Here is a 21175-nt window from a genome sequence, read left to right as displayed (position 1 = left end):
TAGACTGAAAGCTGGAGTAATTCCACTTCCATTTGTCCTTGTGCTACTACATTATATACTACATTATATACATTAGTTGCACAACAGTAGGTGGTGCCATGCTGGGGAGCACGTGCTTGCTGCATCCAGGTGAGAACAATCATGACTTAGGTAAAGGTAGTCAGGCTAAAGGTAAGATTAGACACTCCAGCATGCAGAAACCAAATAATGCTTTTCAGCTGCCTCTGTTCTACTTCCAAATGCAGCAAGACCATGCAGCCAAGAATGAGAGAACATTTGTGCTACTCTCTACAGAATGCTTAGGCAAATAAGATAAATTAACGTAATTTATAGAAATGTGATTAGTCCTTGTTTGAAAAATCACCCAAAAGAGAAATCAACAGTGATGTTCACAATGCAGGGAACTACACATACTGCAATACAGAACAGACGAAAACCTCAGCAGATATCAACAAAACTGAAGTACCGCTTGTTTAACCACCACCACTCTGCTCTTTGTGAATTCTCTCTTAGTGACCCTCATTGCAAGCCAACTGGAAGCAGAGAAAAGCAGTGCTGTTTTGCAGCACCTGATGCCCACAACAATAGTTCCTATCTGGGACGCTTCTGCATATAAAGTGGGAAAAAGTCTGGTTGCTGGTAGTTTTTCCTTTTTTTGTTTTTCAGGTTTCTTCAGCCATTCAGAGGAGGCAACTTTCTAGAAATAACATTTTGCTTCTCTTCCCTGAACTCTTCCAGGGTTACTCGCTCTCAGCTTGTGTACAAACTCAAGGAAATACAATCTAACACCATTAGCACATGGGAGTCAAAGTGCCTTCTTCAGAAGCTACAGTTTTTTCTTCTGCCCTCTTTCCTCACTTAATGTGAAAGCCTAGAAAACCACTGGCAACATTACACAGCCTTCCTGCACGGGGGTGAGAGAACAGAAGTTCAAGCTGTTACTCACAGGTTCCTGTAAGCTCTTGTGCAAAACAGCATCTAAGCTATCTCTGTAAAGCTACAAGGCCTACATATAGGCTTAGTCAGTTTTAACAGTTATTTTAAAATAAAAAACATCCCCTCCCTCCCTCCGCCACATTCATCCAGTCTTCTAACAAATTCACTCCAGCAATTCTAGTTGTTCTTAAACCTTGAGTTTAGGGGACTTAAAAACCAGTGTAAGTAAAATCAAGACTTGAGAGTACTGGATGGTGTAGACTGGTATAGTGCTCAGCACGTAATTTCACTTTCAGTAAACAGTAAACAGGGTCTTCTGCCGTTGCACTTTAACTTTTCCTCTAGAAAGCTACTATGGTGCACTGCAGCAGAGTTGGAAGGCTATAAAATAAGACCCTCTTTAAGTGGCAGCTTCAATTTCTAAAACTGAGATTCAATTTTCTAATTAAAATCAATATTATGAGACATAAACCTAGCATTGTAGTAGCCAGCAACAATTCCTTCCCCATAAATCCCTGCCTGTTCTGAATCAGTTTAAGAGGCAGTAGTATTTTGAAAGCATGACACAGTGACAGTCTCTGCTAACAAAGGATTCTAAACAAAGTGGATCTATCTTCCATTTTTTGAGTGCCACGTCAGTTAAATTTTCAGTCATTTAGAGATGGTGGGACAACTGTTTAGCTTTGCCTGTGCAGCAATTTCTCTTTTCTGCTTTTCTTCTGCAAATCCTCTAGCTCTATAATAACCAACATTACAGAAATTGAAGGACTATTATATATCACAGAATATCTGAACCTATTAACCTTTATTTCAGAAAGCAAGGCTTAAGCTAAATAGGAAACTTAAATAGTATATCAACTGGCAGAACATCCCAGGACAGATTCTGCTCACCTACTTGACAATAGAGCAGTGGAACTTTCAAACTACAAAGAAAAATACCCCCATCACTACAAAACTGGAAGGGATTCTATGACTATTTCTGTCAGGAACCTTGATGAGTTTGCAGAAAGGGAATATCTATTCAGAAGAGAGTAGCAAAACACAAAAACAAAACAAAAAAGAAAACACTGAGTAATTGCAAATTTCTAAATCATGAGTATCCTTCCTGGGAAAATTCTTAAGGAAAAAATAGATGATACGAAGTAGTCATGTGCTGTGTTTGGGATGTGCATGGCAATGACGGCCAAGTGAAATGAAAATTTACTGGACTAAAACCTGAGAAATATTCCCATAAAGAAAATTTGGTGCAGTAAGTTCAAGAAGAAAAATATGGGATGTGTTCACATGCCAAGAAATCTTCGTCCAGTAAGAAGACAAAACACGTGGTCAGTTTTGAAATGAGTTATACGATATACAGGAAAGACAGAAGTCTCTATGCAAAGATGAAAATGCTGAAGTAATTGGATTTCCTTCTGGCACACACTCCCCCCTACCTACCCTCCTTCCCCTGAGCTTGGATAACTGGGATTTATTTGTTTGAACAGCAGCCTTATGCTAAGGGTAGCTAAGCTGCAGCCACCAATACACCTTGCAGAAAGAAAAAAAAAAAAACAGAACAGTTTTAAATCAAAGTGAATGATTACATTAGTGGCAATCAGAATCTCCATCTGGGCTGCACAGAGAGCTCGTGCACCAAGAACCAGAGACGGAGCACCATCGCGGGTGGGAGAGAGAGCTCCCTGCATTGCCCCTCTCCACTTTTATACTCGAGGCACTGTGAACACATTAAAAACAGCAGCATTTACTCTGCAGTTCGACTCCTAAGAGACCACTCTGCAATTTGCTGCTGTCAATAATATATTAACCACAAGGGGGTTGTAATGACATTTCACATTTGGCACGATATTTTTTTAAAACTGATTTGGGAGAAGGAATTGTATTACAGGCATATTCAGATGATAGTAATAGACAGCTCCTACACAACCTTCCATTGTATCTTTTGTATTTTGTGAGCCAAAACAAAAGAGATTGAAACTCTATGGCAATAATAATAATAAATGTTGCATTCTTGCAGCCCCAGTTCAGAGGTCAGTCACTACTCAAGGCCAGTAACAGTGATCCTTAAAAGTAAACAAGCTCAATTTTCTTTCTCCATTTAGCTTTGACCACTAAATAACTACTGGGGCAAGGATTCTTGCTGCTATAGTCCTGCCATCAATAGTCTTATTAATATTTTTCAGTCTGAGGCTATGGAGAGAGTAAACCAACTGCAGCATTTCCACCTGGCAGGCTTTGAAACTAAAGCGGGAGGAAGAAGACCTAGACAACAAATGAATTCTGCATATAAAATGATACATGGTTTAGTTATGCTGCATATTGAAGAAGACTGGGCAGAGACAACCATATGCTGCAATCATCATTAGCTGACCATATTCCACTGGTAATTCTATTTAAAGAAATTACACTTAAACTGTGTGAAGGAAAAATACTTCCGTATTCAACACGCTTAAGCTCTGTGCATATCTAGAGTCACTGCGACTCCTTTAGTAAGTAAGACAAGTTACACAGCTTTTCCTTGCAGCCTTCTTATTCCTTCCAGTTCTGCAGTGCCAGCACAACTAAGGAAGATGAGGAACATTTTCTGCTGTAAAGCAATTTCTACCAATTGCAAAGATTCAAATTCTGCTCTGTAACCCTGTGCTTTTCCTAGAGTTGTAATCATGAGACAGCGAGGTGAATCTGTGCTGGTTACACACAGAAAGAATTCTCTTGGTTTACAGAGGCTTTGAATCATGAATTGCAGGATGAGCATACAGTGTGCTGCAAGACAGAAAGCCATAGGGGAAAAATAATCAGATAAGGGCTAGCAAATGCAGTTGATTTTTTAGCAAGCAAGAAATACGGAATTCTGACTTTTTAAAAGATGCAATAGACAAACAAGATTTTAATGAAGTTTTTAGAGGTCAATAATATATTTTTTGTTCCTAGCAAGTTGCTTGTCTGCGTGCTGAAGTGTTTTTCTGTGTCTTTTTTGTTGGGTTTTTTTTTTTTTTTGAGAGACAAGGAGGTCCCAGCCACAAATATTTTTTGAATCTCTTGTTATGACAATCTGAAATACAAATATATCTCACAATGTCTGTAGGAACCTACATTTTAGACATGACAGTACTGTCATTTATAAAGCAGTCATGGAGAATGAGACTATGAATTACTGTGCTTCTTAGAAGATAATTATATGGTTTTTATTACTGTTCTCTAGAAATTTGGGCAAAATTGTTAAGTATATATTCTTTTTATCATAGTTGGAGGTTAGTGAGATCTACTCATGTATCACGTTGTGGAGGCAGGCCTCTGCTAGTCGAAAGGAGCCACTCAAATAATAATCATAATAATAAATAATCATGACTCCTATTGCAAAACATTCAGATTAAGGTCTAGATGAAGACTCCCTGAACTGCAGAATTAAAAAAAAAAAAACAAGCAATTCATTCATAATTTCTACCCGATGACCCACTAATAAAACATGGTATAAAAAACACTCTATTTCATATTAATTGGAATTTTTCCTTTCTAAAGAAATGAATAAAGTGATTAAATACGTAAGGAATTGCTTAGCTTAAATCCTTTACTGAATATTGGATCTGGGGAATCTGGCTTTCCCTAAGCCTTCTAAAAATACTAACCTGTGAAAGAGGGCATTCTTTGGCTAATGTGCTCTGATTCATCTCTTTGAGCAGTTCCTTTAAGGCATTGCGAACTGTGGCATGGTTCCACTGCTCTGCTGGCAAGTCTTCCAACTTGGAACAACTGTCAAAACAGAAAGTAGAAAGCAGATAGAAACATCACCTTCACAGATGCTTACACTTTGTGTACAAAGCCACAGACCTTTAAGCAGTGAGCAGAAATGAGACTTTCTTACTAAGCCAGTCCATCAAGGTGTTTCTCTCCTCTCTCCCCTCCCCATCACACCCAGCTCCCAGAAGATGCATAGGTCAACCAAAATTATGACAGTACACGGCAGGAAAAGCAGCTAATTCTACTATGATGTACATGTGGCATAACCATTTTCCTCTGGGACCTGACAGAGATCAAAAAAACCTCTGTATAGACCAAGCCACAGAGTTGACTGGATAGAGCATGCTCTCAAAACAAAGATATTCCTGCTGGGATAGAAAAATAAACATACATGCCACAATGTCGCTAGCAAAATCAGTGAACAGTAAGGGTCCTTGCTGTGTGGAAACAAAGCTTTGAGCAGTGTCTGAAAAATGAATTTCATTGAATACAGGTTCTTAGACTGTCCTCATAGCTGAAGTATCCGAGAGCCTTTCAGAAAAACACCAAGCCATATGCCCAACATCTGTCACATGTAGTTCATTCCACTTTCATTTTACAAGAATTGCACATGTAATAAAGCTTTTGTCTTCATGTGAACTGTGCCTCCTCTAGTTTAACAAGCTCATGGGCTGTGTCTACATACATGGGGGGAGACCTAAAAAGCACATCAGAAAGCTGGGGAGAGTTGTCATTGCCATTCACGCCTTGAGATTTAGCGCACACTTTCCAATCAGACTCTGAGGTGGTTCTGCTTTCCACCTACACTGGCAGGCTTTACCCTAAGGGTTGAAAGTTCAGCTGTGCTTGAGGTGTTCAAGTAGTCAATGACCATCTTTATCTCAAAGTCATGGACCGTCTTTTATTTACACTGCATCCAGGCCTTCAGGCACTTTGAAGATAAAAAGCGAGACCTTGATCTTGGGTTGATACTCACTGGTAGCACTATCAGAACAATAGGCTAGAAGAAATCCTGGTAGCTCATACTTCTGGAGAGGTGAGTTACTGTACTCCTTTTATAGTAAGCATAGGCTCCAGATGCTTTCACAACTATGCTGAAGAGATGCAGCATAGAGGAGGTAACTATATAAAACCAAGGAAAGGTCTGTAAGGGGAACTGGAACCCTCAATCAACATTAGAGATAACAGGAAGGAAATGCTGGCATTCAGGAGATTAACTTCAGAGAAGAGCCAAATACTTCCAAATTTCCAAGTAAACTGAACAGTTGGTAGGTATGTATACACCATCAATGGACCCTTACTTTGTTCAGAATGAGCTTTGAATAAATTATTCCAGTGTGTGTGTCATTTTTGCCTCTTTCCTCTGATGTATCCTGCCCAGAAAGCTACAAATAACTGTGCAACGTAAGCTTACCACCACGTCTACAGAGTGCAATGTTCCCCTTGCCACAACTCCTTTCACAGGCACCAGTTGCTGTTTAAAAACTCTTTTGAATGCAATAGAGAAAAATGGGGAAAAAATGTAGGAGTAGGGAAAATGAGACCAAGTAAGGATAAAAGAATTAGGAAGTTTTGCTTTGCTAGTCAGAACTAGCATTCAGAAAAGGAAAATGTTTTCCAAAGGCCAAATGGAGCTGCAGTAACAGATCCCTTCCTCATCTTCTTGCTTTTCCATTGGGCAGACAACTGGAGAACAAAGGAATGTCAGCAAGCTCCTCTCCTCTCCTCTCCTGTCTCAGCAACTGGCAGCAGAAGACCTGAGTTTAACAATGCAATCCCTGGAAAAAGGCAAGGTGTTTATTTTTTGCACTCATTAAGGCCTTGAGAACCCATCAAATCAGGGACTGTGAAACTCTTAGGTGAGTTTCTGCCTTTCCTCTGTTACCCTATTACTACTTCAGAAAATAACAACAACAACAAAAAAATCAGAATATGCACCAAATAGCTGTCAGATGACCTACCCTTCTCTTCATTTTTCCCACCCTGTCATCAAAAGACTAGAAATTAATGAAGACAGGATGTGCTGATCTCTATAGTAATGCTGTAATTGACAAAACAGCTCAGAGAACAGAAAAGGACAGATGTTTAGAAACACCTACCTTTGTAATTGGATTTTCAATGTCACAACATGATAGACATCTTGTAGCATGTCAGCTACTGTTGCATCTGGTGCATCGGTCACATAACTGAGAGGGAGGGGATTCCACCTCCCAAGCTTGATTATTCCTGAAAGAAAACAAAATATTCATACTTTGCATTTTACTGCCTGTTTACTAAACCTTTTGATAAGTTTGTTTGTTTAGGAGATTCAATACGTGCCTTGAGGCTTATTGCAGTCATTCTAAAAAAAAAAAAAAAAAAATGTTTTGTACTGAATCCTCAAGCAAACCATGGGAAACAGAACGAATAACTTCAGATTCCTAGTGGAGAGTTGCTGACGTGTTCCTGGCTCTTAAATTGCTTCAAGGAAGCACAGAATGCTTCCCCACTTCACATCTTTCATCGTCTCACTAAAGACTGCCTTTCTAAGTTAGAAGAAATTTCAAATACTCCACACTTCGTAGCCTCCAAAAGCTTTCAGCAAATAAATGCATTGGTTTTGACTTGAACAGGAAAATACCTACATGTGGGCTTTCAGCACAGTTAAGATCTAATAATGGTGTTACTCCCAGTGCAGATGGATAGTGCTGGAAATCCATAAGTAGGAATTCACTCCCAGCTGCCAGTCACACTGTGCAGATAGCTGCTTTACTTAGCAAAAACAAACAAAAAAGCAACAACAAAAAAAACCAGCACCAACAAAAAAAAAACTTGCAAGCTGCTGACCATAGATCCAAAATAGCATGGGGGCAGTGGGGACGTTTTAAGTCCTGTTTCTACTTCTGTTCATTCTCTAATAGGGATCATCACCTCTCTGGATGTGCTCGTCACAAAGACTATAAACTTCAATGGTAAACCATTTGGTGTAGAGGTATTATTTCTGTTTAGACAACTGCCGAGGGCCTGCCCACACCAGAAACAATGACTAATATCCAGGAATTACTTCCAGGAAGAGGGCAAACAAATAAACAAAAAAGCCACAATGACACCTTTCATGAAAACAGCAGCTCAGCCTTGTTCTATACTGTATAACACATCACAACTATTACTTGTCTTCTCTCTTTTACCATGTTTACCATTGCCCCACTGCTCTGCCCACGTAACTTCTTTCAGCTCAGCCCCACAAGATGCTCATCACCTTTTCTCCCATTTCTCCCAAGTGGATGAGGTCTGCCTATTTATTCTCTTGAAGGATGCTATGAAGCCAAGAAACAACACTCCTCACCTTACTTTCTACTGGTTCCTTACCAGCTCTGGAATTAATCCAACTAAAATAAACGACAAAGGCCTTTTAGCCTCATCTTTAAAAGACAACTGTAAAACAAATAGCACATCTGAAACAGTGATACAAATTTTTCTTGCACAGACACAAGTGGACACCACACTCCTGAAACCTTTAAATACCTCAAACGGAATAGCTTTTTTCCTCTTTCATAGACATAAAGGAGAAAACAATTAGAGAATAACTCCTTTTCTGCAGCATACGATTGTTTGCATTTACCGTTGATACAGTGATTTTCAAGGTATTCTATCACCAGGTCTTAAGAGAAGCTAGAAGAGACATGATTAATCTTGATTGGTACAAAGTTTCTATGCAACATACTGGTACAGGCATGCTAATGCTTCAAGAACAGATTAGAAGACTTTTGGCACCCAGAGATCTTGTCCAAATGCAACAAAAAGTTAGCTAGTATTGCTTGATATCTAATGCTTGAAAATGGGACATAAACAGAACAAAAACATTTAAATGATGCACTGTTTCAGTATTAAGATTTAACAATCTGGTGCTGAATATGCTGTAGTATAAATAGTGCCTGGACTCCGATCCAGTAGAGTAACACACAGCACTCATTCACAGCACCGTATGTCTCCAGTGCTGGCTCCTTGAGTCATACTCCACTTGCCAAGAAAAGCTGTTTTTCTTAAGGGGATAGTTTACTTAATGTTATCTCTGGTGGCAACAAGAAATGCATATAGTACGGTGTATGCTAGTCATAAAATGAGCATCAAGGGTCCACCGAGTGAAATACGTGCTGGGAAAATACAGTTTAGCAGCTGACTTCCTTCATCCCCTTCTGCTATACAATAATTTAAAGCAAAATCACCTAAAAACCCAGAAATCTATACCAGCTTCACAGAACACTTGGCTTCCTATGTTTAACCATGCCAAGTTTTCATGTAATTGAAAAAATAAGCATCATATGTGCCCCATAAGTCACATCCAAATTGGTAATATTTATTTTTCATTCAATTAAGGAAAGCACTCAGAGAGCATTCCATCTGCAACTGCTCGGCCCTGGCAGTGCTGGTGAGAGACAAAGAGACAGCAGGGGAGCACTGAAGTTACCAAAGGTGTCCCCAAACTAAAAAGTTCAAGGAAAAGGAAGGGGAAAAAAAAAAAAAAAAGCAAAAACAAAGCACACCCACAGTGCATCATGGAAAATACTGTGCAAATTGCTTCACAGCAAATGTCTGCTACTGCTGGAAGTCAGGTAGGATTTTTTTTTTTTTTTTAATTCTCCTCTACAACTGGAGAGGAAATTGTTTTGGCTGGATTTAGACAAACACAGGTGCTACCAGAATGCTCCTTGCCTCTGCATGTTAACACCTGCTGCAAGTCCTTTACATTACAGCGCTGCTGATGTACACTATTTTTTCAGCCGGTGTGATACAACGTGTGAATTATTTTTTTTCCAGAACACATTAAGCTGGTCCAAATGATAGCCAGAAGCCATGGTTTCCATCCAGCTCCTCAGCAGACTTTACAGGTGGTTTATTTCATGGCTCCAACACTGTATTTAAGGGAACTCCTGGGCCAGACTTGGGAAGATGATGCCAGTTTGTTGAGCAAACCCATTCTCAGCAAGCTAAAAATCTTGTCTCTGAATTTAAAGCCTGTGGGCCAAAGCTTTCCCTCTAAGAAGGTCCCTCCTCTTCCAGGACCGCTGGACTGCTAACACAGCAGCAACCCACGGATGAGAACAGCCCAGCAGCAAGGCATACATTCTACAAGCACTTACATTTTTATGGCTCTGCTCATTGAATCCATACAGCACAGCTCAGAGCTTTAATGTAATCACTTCAAGAAGTGGAACTGAGCTTTACTCTATCATGAGCTGAGATTCTGGGGTGAGGACACGAGTGAGCCAAGGCTGCTGTCTGTTTCAGTGAATAGCCTACTGCTCCAGAAGCAGATCAGCTTGCTTAGGAAATTTGAAAGCACATCCTTCATGAATCCACAAAACTCTTTTCTTAATGAGCCTCACTCTCTTTCTTGTATCAATGATCCCTTGAGATTCTCACATTGTAACAAGTTCTTTGGAAGTGAAGTTCAACAGATTTCCGAGATTATATGGTAAAGAAATGGTTATACATGAAAACAGCTCTCAAAAACTCACTAAGAAGTGCTTGACTGTTGCCCAGGTCAGCTAGCCAACTGAAGATGAAAAACAAACCAAACAGCTTTCTCAAATGAAATTTTTGTCAGACCGTGTTTTACAAGAGATTTTCTACTCATGTTGGCTACTAGTTCTTTAATGGCATGTCCTGCCAAAGAGAGATCTTTCATTAAGCTTAAATCTCAGCAACGTGTTCACCTGGCTTTGAAGACACACATTTGTTCTATCAAAATGCAGACATGAAAATAAGACAGAGGAGTCTGATGTTAAATTTGTGCAACTCCCTCTCCTGCAGCCGTGCCATAACAGACTAGTGGCACACTTCTGTGAGCTCACTTGTCTAATTCATCCACAACAACTGGACATTTTATATCAGCATCACCACCACTGCCTCAACGGAGACAGATACAAAATGAATCACAAATGATGCTTGCCCAAGTATGCACAGAGAGTGAAAAAGAAGAAATTTTGTGTTTGGCTAATGCAGAAAAGGGGGATTGCAGAGAACAGCAATTCTTTACCAAGCATGATTAAGAAAAGCACTTGTCAAAGATAAACTGACAAGCCATTTGAATCCCTGATGCATAACACCAAAAAAAAAAAAAAGAGCAAATGTAACCTGCTGAGACTCACATGGGATGTGCCTGTCCATCTCCTCGGAGATCAATAGGCACACTCAGGTTGCACACTGTGTACTGCAAAGCTCTTCTCTGACACTCCAGCTCCACGTTCACTGACCCTGAACCAGCACTCTTCCAAATGGCTGAGGAAGCAGGCAGTGCCCAAGCCACTATATGGTCTCCTAGGCTATATTTACCACTTCTAAATGTTTTGAGAAAATTTGACTCGGCAGTGTTATACCAGACCAGGGCCATGTCCCATGTTGCTATGGCTATTCCAAAGTTCAATTTACTGTGTCACAGGATCACAACCTGAAAGCATTTGACTGCAAACACAAGGCTGAGTGAAGAACACAACCATCATCTGCTGCCATCCCACAGGTTCAGTTAAATAGTCTTAGTTGAAACTTCCTAGTTTTCAACAGAGCTCTTATAAAACACAACTGGAGCTCGGAAGAAACTACAGCTTGGAATTAGTATCCAAACACTTCTGATTAATTTACAGCTCCAAACAAAAGACCTCAGTGAAACACCCAACAACATCCCTGCCCCTGGATAACTAAGTTGTTTACCTAACAACCACTGCTGACAGGGTTCCCTGCAAGACAAGGGGTTTGGCACTGATTAGACCTGTTTCTCTTTAGATTTGTCTTGCCCCTATACTGTAGCAAGTGATTTTCTTTTGTTCAGCTGCGCTTTGTTACAGAAATTTAAAGCTGCCCTGTCCCGTGTAATAAGTACATCAAATTATTTACCCATAAATCAGTTTGCAGGAAATCACTACCCTGCAGTACATAATAATTCAGCCTGTATTTCTAACCTGCATCCTGGCTGTAATACATCATCAAACTGTAACGACAATAAAGGCGTAATTTGTACTTATTATTGTTAATCCAGCAAAGGGAATGAATTTTCAAGCAGAAAGGAGGGGAAAAAAAAGCAACAGGAGCAATTAAAAAAAGAGACCACATTAATTTTTGTATTACATAATTGTATGCCTTTCCCAGTTCTTATGATAATTTTTAAAATATTATTCTGCCTTTCCCTGCCATTATAGGGGAGCCCATACTCTTCTACTGAATTTCAATCAGTGGCATATTGGGGTAATAGATGGGAAAAAATAATCAGCATAATCCTCCTCTGCACTTCTAAAGCGCCTTTCATCACAGAATACTGAAGCCCTCTAAAAACATTAATTAATTAAGCCCTGCAACATCCCTGTGAGGTAGACTGTGTTATGTCAATTGACATATCAGTGATTTAGTGATTGAAAGCACACAGTGAGCATAATCCTATGTTTATGCCAATACAAAAGAAGCCCCCTTCTCCTCATTTAAGACCATAATAAATATTTAAGTGGGAGAACAGGAATAAACTATGATTACACTGTGATGTACACACACAAATCAGCGGGAACACCCACACTCCATCCCAGCTCACGTAACTTTAGGGCTCTGCACAAAAGGATGACCTTCACCAAGGGAAAGGCACGGCTGAGCCACCTAAAGCTCTGGCAGCACAAGGCCACTTGCACAGAGATGTTTTCTATTGCTGTTTTTAAAACAGTCATAAACCACGTGTACAAAAAAAGGGGGCTTACTGAATGAAATTGTGCCACAACAGTGCAATGGGTTGGTCAATTTAAATACACTCATCTAGCCTTTCTGAATTCAGATCTATAGCAATATGCAGGTTTTAATACAGATTATATACTCATGATTATATATTGAAATGTTTACAGAAACATGGGTATGAGTAACTGTCAACAGAAAGAGCTAGTGTTTCAAGGTTTAACTGCTGAACTTTAGAATACTTTCACAAATACAAACTGCTTTGATATGTGAAGCTTGATTTGAGTTTTTAATGTTTTGAATGGTAGCATTGCTCATTCCTTTCCTCCAGCTTGACTCTACTCAAGCATTTGACTTAAATAACGTACACCAAACAGCCTTGTAATTTTACATATCAGATTCACATTTTACTGTATAAAGATTGTGCCTCATGTAATAGATGCTGCTTCACATTTGGGAAATGTTATGTGAGGACTCTGACTTTTATTAGATTAATTTAATATAGGCACTAAGTTACCAAACTAAATTAATACAGATCTTTAAAAAAAAAAAAAAAAGTGGAGGGAGGTAGGGGGAGAGAGAACAGAATGAACTCACAAATTAAATAAATGTTTCTGAAGCATGTTATTTTGGAAGTCTTTATTTAATTTTCCAACTCCTATTCTGTTTGAAAAACAGCCAATAATTGGTAATGAAAAAAAAAGAAGCAAAAAGCCTTTTTTATAAATTATGTAATAGATTATGAACACTATGAATATACAGGAGGGTAATGAACAAAAAGAGGTACAAAATAATACCAACAGTATTTTTTTTTAAATCCTTTCCTATGTGCTTTTTAAAACTGCAATCGTCATTGAGGAAAAGCATTTAGTCAAGCATAACGTTTCTCTTTCTCTATTTTGGGGATCAGTCTGTACTTACCTTGGACAGCAAGAAATAATACCTGTATAAAGGGAAGCAATACCTCAATTTTTTTTACTTTTATTTTTTTTCCTGAGAAATAGAACCACTCCTCTAAGCATCACTTCCATAGCGTTAAAAAAAAAAAAAAAGTCTTTTTGGTCATCAAACTCATGACAAAAGCTACTGTGTCCAGGACGATAAGCAGCTTTCAGCAGATGCATTTCATAACGCTGTCCCTCCAAAGCTCAGCTTTGCCCTCCACCATTATGATAGTGCAACTTCCTCAGTAGTATTATTCAATAACCCCAGTGCCTGTAGGGTTGCAGTACCCACTCCTTCAGTAACATCATCTCCACACAAAGCCCAACGCATGGCACATGTTCCATTTCTGCATGAAATCTTTGTCATTTGGGCCACCTCCATTCTTACAGCAAGACTATTCCCAGCTCAAACCTGGGAACACTTGAGCTTGCTCAGCTCCACACCTCCTGCCAGGAACCAGTGTTTGCTGAATGCCTGCAAAATTCATGAGCAACACAACTGGGGCGATTCCCTGGTCAAAGAGCTCTCTTCATCTGTTCCCACGCATGGAAGTTTGCTTTGCTATCTCAAAACCATTTTCTCTTTTCTTCACTCTTATTTTGGAGAACAGCTGCCTCCCATTGAGTTTCAGCCTCCCTGGACAAACACTGGCTGCTTCTCTGCCACCCTGCCTGGCACCAAGATCACAAGTCCTGTGTATGTTTCATTGCCTCCTAGAGAGCCAACACAGGCTGCTGGGGATCTGCAATATTGACTATCTCAGCCTTGCAGGTTGAAAACTGGAACTTTAACATATTTGCCTCAGTTACTAAGAAACATGAACACAAGCGTACTCAAAAGTTGATACTTTTCTCTTCTGCACAGTATGCCTCTTTAACAGCAATAAATGATGCCTGGATCATCTAGCCCAAAATTCTGGACTCAGTAACTGCGTAGCCACCTCATGATCTACAAGAGGTAGAGCACACATGAACAGACTAGAACTTCACACAAAAGGTTTGCTTTCTAACCTTCTTAATATCCAGCATAACACAATCACCACAAACGTGCCTTGGGCTGAAGAACAAGGCATCTGTGCAGACAACCTCTGAGATCATTTCATCATTTTCAGTCCTCCCCCTCAAGAAACGTTTCTCAGATTGTGCATTGTGTGGCTTTCAAACGGCAGAGAGAGAGAGATCCAGAAAATGTTCTGCTTCTTTAGGGCAAACCTGTATCTGTTCCTAAAATGATTTAAGTGCCCCATGACCACTTCAATTCACCCAGCTTCATTGCTCGCCTTTGCACTCCACATAGCAAGGCAGTCCACTGAGCAGGAAAAACAGCACAGTAACACGGCACTGAAAATGAATTAATAGAACACATTTTAAAGGTTATAAAAAAGCATTGCTAATAGGGCATTGTAGTGGCTAATAGGCTTAGAATTAAGCCTACGGACATTGTTTGGCCTTGTACGAATCTGAATATCCTGCCTACTCACAGTAACACAACTACAGAGAGCACAGAAATCTGGCTCAGACTGTAGAAATACAGTAGCCAACCATTTTTGTGTTGAGTCAACTACAAGTAGATTTGAAAATTCATGGGTCTAAAGTCCAAAGAAAAAATAAGGAGACACAGCATGCTATGCTGCACAGACAAACCCCTAAACTAAATGCAGATTCATATTTTGGCCTATGCAGTTTAACAGCTTAATCTTCTTAGTTTAAAATTTGTGGTTTTGAGGGGTTTTCCTTACACTGTATGCAGAACAACTAGAACGGCTTTTTGCAAAATTACTACTTCTGGCTTGCCTTGTCTTTTTTTTTCCTCCCACTATGCATTCAGTTCTTGACTTCCACAAAAAACTCAAGAACAACAGAATGACTGGTAGGACAGAATCTAACTAGCAGGGTGGGAAAACATGAATTGCTGAGGAAAAAGCGGGATTGAAGATTTCAGCTGGAAACCCCAAAGAACAGTTGCCTCCACTAATTTAACATAAATGCAACATGTGAAAATTTGGTTGCTGTTACCTCTGCAATCTGACTCAGAACTCTTTTCCTCTCTGGAGCTGTATTATTCAGAGTAAAAGCAAATGTCCGTGGGCTTACTTCTAGCATCTCTAGCAACATTTGGCTAAGAAGTGGCTTCACCATGAAGCAGGTTAACAAGAAAGACAAGCCTTGTATTTCAGTATTTTTTATATTAAAACAATAAAATATATGGAAGCAAGATTATCTATATGTAAACATGCATGCATACATATATTTAAGATGTGCAGTATACCAGAGACTGAAGGTTTGTTCACCTTCAGGCCGAGGCCTTCTTCATAGCTCACAAAGAGGTAAGAAGCAAAGGATCAAATTTTACCCTTCCTTTACAAATTGACCTACTAGAGAAAGACAAGGAATATTATCTTTAAGGTAGCTATCTTTCATTTCAAAATACTAGTCTCTAACTGGAGCAGCATTGTAAGTTCAGATATATGACATTAAGCTCAATACAAATTCTTCCATTACTGACATCCATTTCTCTCAATAACCTGATTCTGAAGTTCCTCATCCCCCTCTTTTATTCCAGTGATGAGCAAAACTCTGCATTTCTGATAAGTTTAAATAAAGCTGTGCTGGTTACCAAACAATGCTAAACTTCCTACCAGCAGAAAACAAAAGAAAAAAAAAAAAGACTATCCTTCACCGCTAGAGGAGATGACTCAGAGTGAGCAGGAACTGTTAGCAGACTTGAAAAGAAGAGTTTCCCCTTATACCATAGATAAGCCCACATCATGCTGAGATGAACCCAGATTTGTTTTCTTAGACCACATCTTCCTAGAACTGAATCTATTTCCTTACAAAGCCACAAGATCCTCCTTATACCCTGCTAGCATTTCCACCCTCACATTAATTTCTGAGTAAAAGAGTCAAAGAAGTTTTGTTTTTCTGTTTTCAAATATAAATTCAATGAACTTGGAAAAGACTAGAAAGAGTTCTTCACACTTTGTACCTGAAACCTTAAGCACAGGGAAATCATACTTCAAAACATTTCCAGAAGTTTACTGCTTCTTTATGTAGCAGTTAAGATTACCAAGAAATCACAGTAATTAAAAGCTGTGAAGTTTAAAAGACTTTAACTGACACTGCAAGCCTCAATGAAGTCTCAAGCACTTAGTGGCACCATCAACAGCTACATGAGAGTGAAGAGCTCTAGTACCTCCTGGGACTCATCTCCTAGGAAGCAGCTGTCAGTGCTTCATGCCCACCATGAATCACAGAATGCCAGGGTTGGAAGGGACCTCAAGATCACAAATCTCGAACCCCTCTGCCACAGGCAGGGCCACCAACCTCCCCATTTAATCCTAGACCAGGCTGCCCAGGGCCCCATCCAACCTGGCCTTGAACACCTCCAGGGATGGGACATCCACAACCTCTCTGGGCAGCCTGTTCCAGCACCTCACCACTCTCTTTGTACAGAACTTCCCCCTGACTTCCAACCTTAATCTTCCCTCCCTCCACTTAAAATCATTTCCCCTTATTCTGCTGTTATCTACCCTTTCAAAGAATTGACTTAAAGACAACACACCAGCACCCTCAGGCCTCTTCTACTGTGGCACTGCAGACACCCAAAGACACAGGTTATCACAACAGGCCCAGTGATGGGTATTCTGGAAAAATAAACTGGTAATTAATACCGAAACTCCTGTACGAAACAAACTTCTGTATCAGAATCCTATTCCTGCAGAGCTCAGTGCTCCCACCACTTATTTCTCTTTCCTGAGCTACATCTTACGTTCAGATGGGAAGGGCTAAGTATTGGAGCTATCTCAAGTGAAACAGGCAAAATAATTGTCACTTCTAGTCCTCTCCCAAAGTTCTGGGTGTCTCAGACCAACACAGCTTCTACATTTCTAAGTAGAAGGGAATACAGAGGCCTGACCACGGTTCTGGGGAATACTAAACACAGATACACTGGGATGATGCCCTATTCAGAATCTGGTGCCAATACTGCAGAATCTCTGGGATTTACCAAATACGCCATTCTACCATAAAGCACAATCATAATGTTGCTGCCAGTTATTTCCACTTGACAAATACAAAGTAACTGACTGAGGATTTTAGCTAACAACACTGCAGATAAAACTCATTATGAGACAAATAAATACTTCCCAAAGTCTTATATGGAAAGAAGAAAACGCCACACACACATGGACTCCTGAACACACAGCTGAACAACTCTCCAATAACCCAAATGTATGCAACGGGAGAGTGAATACAAGAAACCAGAGTAAACTTCAGCACTACTGGCACAGCAAGCACAAAACGAAGAGGAAGCTTTAGGAGGTTTATCGTTTTCACAATCTGATTGATTCAAAGGTCACCCTTGAGGAAAAGCCTCAATCTGGTTTCTGCCGACACAGATTTCCCACAGCCAGTATCTATTCCCTGCTCTTGGCACTCACTCAGGCAATGGGATGTGGGTTGTACTGGGGGTATCTGCATCTTAATGGAAGGCTATTTTACTCCCCCAAAGCCTGTTGTTCATTTGGGAGTAAATATTATCAGTTGTTCCCTACTGCGTGCCTCAAGACAGGTATAAATGACAAAGAACGGCAGATTTCTGAGCAAGTAGAAACCTTGTTACTAAAAAATTTTCCAGAAATTCTGGGATACCTGAAATATTAAAATAATTCACACACCAAAACAAGTCAAAACTTGTTTCTGATTAGTACAGGGGCAAAAAAAAGAGAGAGAGAGAGAGAAATATATGTGAAGAGGTTGTTCCAGCACTTCAGGTCTGCAGCTCAGACAACAGGCCTTTCTTTGTTAATTTGAGCTTTTCTGCATGCTTTCTTGATCAGCAGAACTGCGGGGTCAAGACCACTGCATTGCTTGTCACCAAATCTTGTCCACATAGAACTATCTGCTGCCTCAGAAATACTCGCCTCTTTCCATTTCACATTTGAGTTTACAGGGCATGAAAATTCCATCAGAGAGCCCATCATCACTAAAACAGCTTTTATGTTCTCCAGATCATGGCCTTGGTTTACAGTTTATTACAGTATAACTAATTTGAAAAGCTCTTGCAACAAGGATCCCAGTCAGTGTGACCTGGCAATACCACCTTCTAGATAAAAAACAGTGTCAAAGTGTGAAAAGCGTAACAGAGGAGAAAACTATTTTAAATATTCAATAAAATTGGTAAGCAGTGGATGAACCTATAAGATATTGTGGGAAATGGCTTCTTCAGATACACTTTTCTAGACTTAACATGTTGCTTACAAAGAAGTTTTGAAGCTGTTTAATCAAATCTTGCTGTAAATGAAGTTCTACCCGATCTCCCCAGAGAAGCTGAGGAACATGATTTAGCAGAGGGTTGTTAGAGTTAGGATAGGTTGTGGTTGGACTTGATGGTCTTTAAAGTCTTTTCCAACCTGAGCAATGCTATGATTCTGTGATTCTAGAAGAGTGATTTTGTTGCTGGTGGTCCAAAATATTGGCCTTGCAGTTACCTCCTCTATTCCAAGGCTGCATATCTAAAGTGGAGAACTGAAGATCTGGAGGTCCCACACCTGGGAACATCTGAAGAACACTGTTAATTGATAGAAACTATAACAGTTTGCAATGGAGATACTCTGTCTTCTTGCTGTGGTAACATAAGCTCTAAGCAGTCACAAGTCAGAGGTACCAAAGACATAAAGGCCTTAGCTTTCATCCAGGTACGTAGAATACAAAAGGCTTCACAGTGTATTAGCTGTGTCTCGTGTCAAATTATTTAAGAGGATTCTTATGTCGTCTTTTGAGTAAATTCTATAATGAAGGACAATATTAGCAAATACATCAAGATGTCACCACTCAAACTTCAGGAAAATCTTGATAGAATTACAAAGTTGTTTTCTGCCAGAGTGGGAAGGGAATTTGCAGAACCAAAATATCACAAGAAATAGGTAGATGTGCCAGGCTGATAGAACACACACTCTTTCTAGACCTCAGGAGACAGAAAATGTCACCATCCACTTCCTCAGCTAGAAAATTATCTCCATTTTGTTGCCAGTCCTTTAGGTCTCTTGTAAGAAGCAAACACTTTTTCATTTTTAGCTTACAAATACATCAATAGGTGTTCTCTCCTGCTAGAGCAGCCCATAAGATGCTTTGAACCTCAGACAAGATTCCTCCACGGCAGCAGCTTGGCCAGTCAGTTCCTGCTGCCACCCACCCCGGGACCACATCCCTGCCACCTCTGACCTCTCACCCATGCCACTCTGCTTCATCTTGGAACAATGTCCAGCCACCAACAAGCTCTACAGACTACAAGATCTACAGACCGCAAACCTCTAACATCCTCCCTTCCTACCCCAAGACAATAACTTACTTTCACTTCTGCCTGAGTCATGACTTCTCTTCCCATCTACATTCCCATGCATGTTATCCAAATCAAAAATAACAAGCCAACATCACTAAAGATGACAACGATTTTGGCCTGCTCGGATGAGCAAGGGATGCCTGCTCCCCAAAAGCCCTCTCTGATGTGCCCAGGTCCCTTCCACCAGGCCATTTCAACCTATGTTGGGGCACCAATGGGCAAGGCCCAGCTTCTCTAGGATATCCCAAGGCAGCCCTGGTGGTGCCTGCCGGTCACATTTGCACCTCAGTGTTAGCTGTCCACATGCATATGAACTGCACATTTCACAGGCTGGCTGCCATCTCTCCCTGCAGCCAAGAGAAAAAAATATTTCATTTTTCCACTAAAAAAACCCTCTTAACTGCCATGGCAAATCTTTCTTCAGGTAGTCTCTTATCGATCAGTTTTACATATACATTATTAAACACTTGGTGGAATAATTATTTCTATAGAACACAGATAATGCCTTTGAAGTGGATGCAAATATTATATACATAGCCATATAATGGGAGAGAATAAAGCAGTCTGTTTAAGTCATACTCCTTTTACTGATTTTCATAGCAGAAGTAGCAAAGTACTTGTAGGGAGTAGATACAATAAAACACAAAGTAAATTCAAAGGAAAAAATATTTTAGAAAGCAAATTAGAGTTTCTTTTCATTTTTTTCTCCAAGCAATGCCAGAAAATTCTTTGTATTTTATCTCAGAGCTTGAACATAAGCAGTCATGCTCTGATGGTATTTGAACAACAAGTCTTCAGACACACGAAGTTGGCAAAGTCATTACTTCTATTGCAAAAATTACCTACAATCCTTTTGCTCCTAAAACCACCCTCAAAAGACAACAGTTTTTCTGAATACTCCCTGGGTAGCACAGATGAGTGGACTCTGGAAATAACGGATATTTTGCTTTAGTGGACGAAAATCCAAGAGAGAAAGGGGGGGCGGTCAGTTCATGAAACCACAACTTGCATAACTGTTTTTGCTTACAAGAAAAACAAATCAACCGATAATTTCCTGGCAGATGAAGCATTACGGTCAAAGGGAATGTAAGAGTTTTATTCTTTAATTATTCAGGCCCATCTTTACTCCCTATTATTTTATTCTCTTTTTATTTTTTAAAACTGCATTTTTAAAGCAGAATTTCTCCTTTGAAATCTATCTCAAACAGGAAAAATGTGACAGAGGAAAAAAAAAGTCAAGACTAGATCAATCTGAAACAATGTATTTTTAAATTCCATGCCCCACGCCTGCCCTGCTGCTTAACTTTCTCTCCCAGCAGAAGTATTCAATAAATCTGATAAGGCTATTCCTGTGCTTGCTCAGTCCCCCAAGGCCAGCCCTTCCCCAGCTGTCCTTCAGTGGGTTTGCTACTTGTCAGAGCCGCAACGCAGCCCTGGTGGGTGAGTTTCCCAGGTGAGGGGTGAGCCTTCATGGATCCAAGTTCATCACTTGCCACATTGCTAATGAGACAAGCACAGCCCAACATGAGGT

The 21175-nt window shown here is 40.0% G+C and overlaps 1 protein-coding gene across 5 annotated transcripts in view; it reads right to left on the bottom strand.

Annotated features, from left to right (window-relative positions):
• Positions 1–21175, bottom strand: part of SATB2 (SATB homeobox 2) — a 132042-nt gene that overhangs the window by 64204 nt on the left and 46663 nt on the right. For all 5 annotated transcript variants that reach the window (XM_052676391.1, XM_052676393.1, XM_052676392.1 and 2 more), the window contains 2 exons: positions 6771–6897; positions 4560–4683 (listed from right to left, as the gene is read on the bottom strand). In XM_052676391.1, the coding sequence (XP_052532351.1) occupies positions 4560–4683; positions 6771–6897 (251 nt within the window). The remainder of the gene's footprint in view (positions 1–4559; positions 4684–6770; positions 6898–21175) is intronic.

The sequence above is a fragment of the Tympanuchus pallidicinctus genome, unplaced genomic scaffold (assembly GCF_026119805.1).
Source record: "Tympanuchus pallidicinctus isolate F22 unplaced genomic scaffold, pur_lepc_1.0 scaffold15, whole genome shotgun sequence".
NCBI classification, from domain to species: Eukaryota; Metazoa; Chordata; class Aves; order Galliformes; family Phasianidae; genus Tympanuchus; species Tympanuchus pallidicinctus.
The sequence above is the reverse complement of the archived record's forward strand: the minus strand, read 5'-3'. Positions and strand labels throughout refer to the sequence as shown.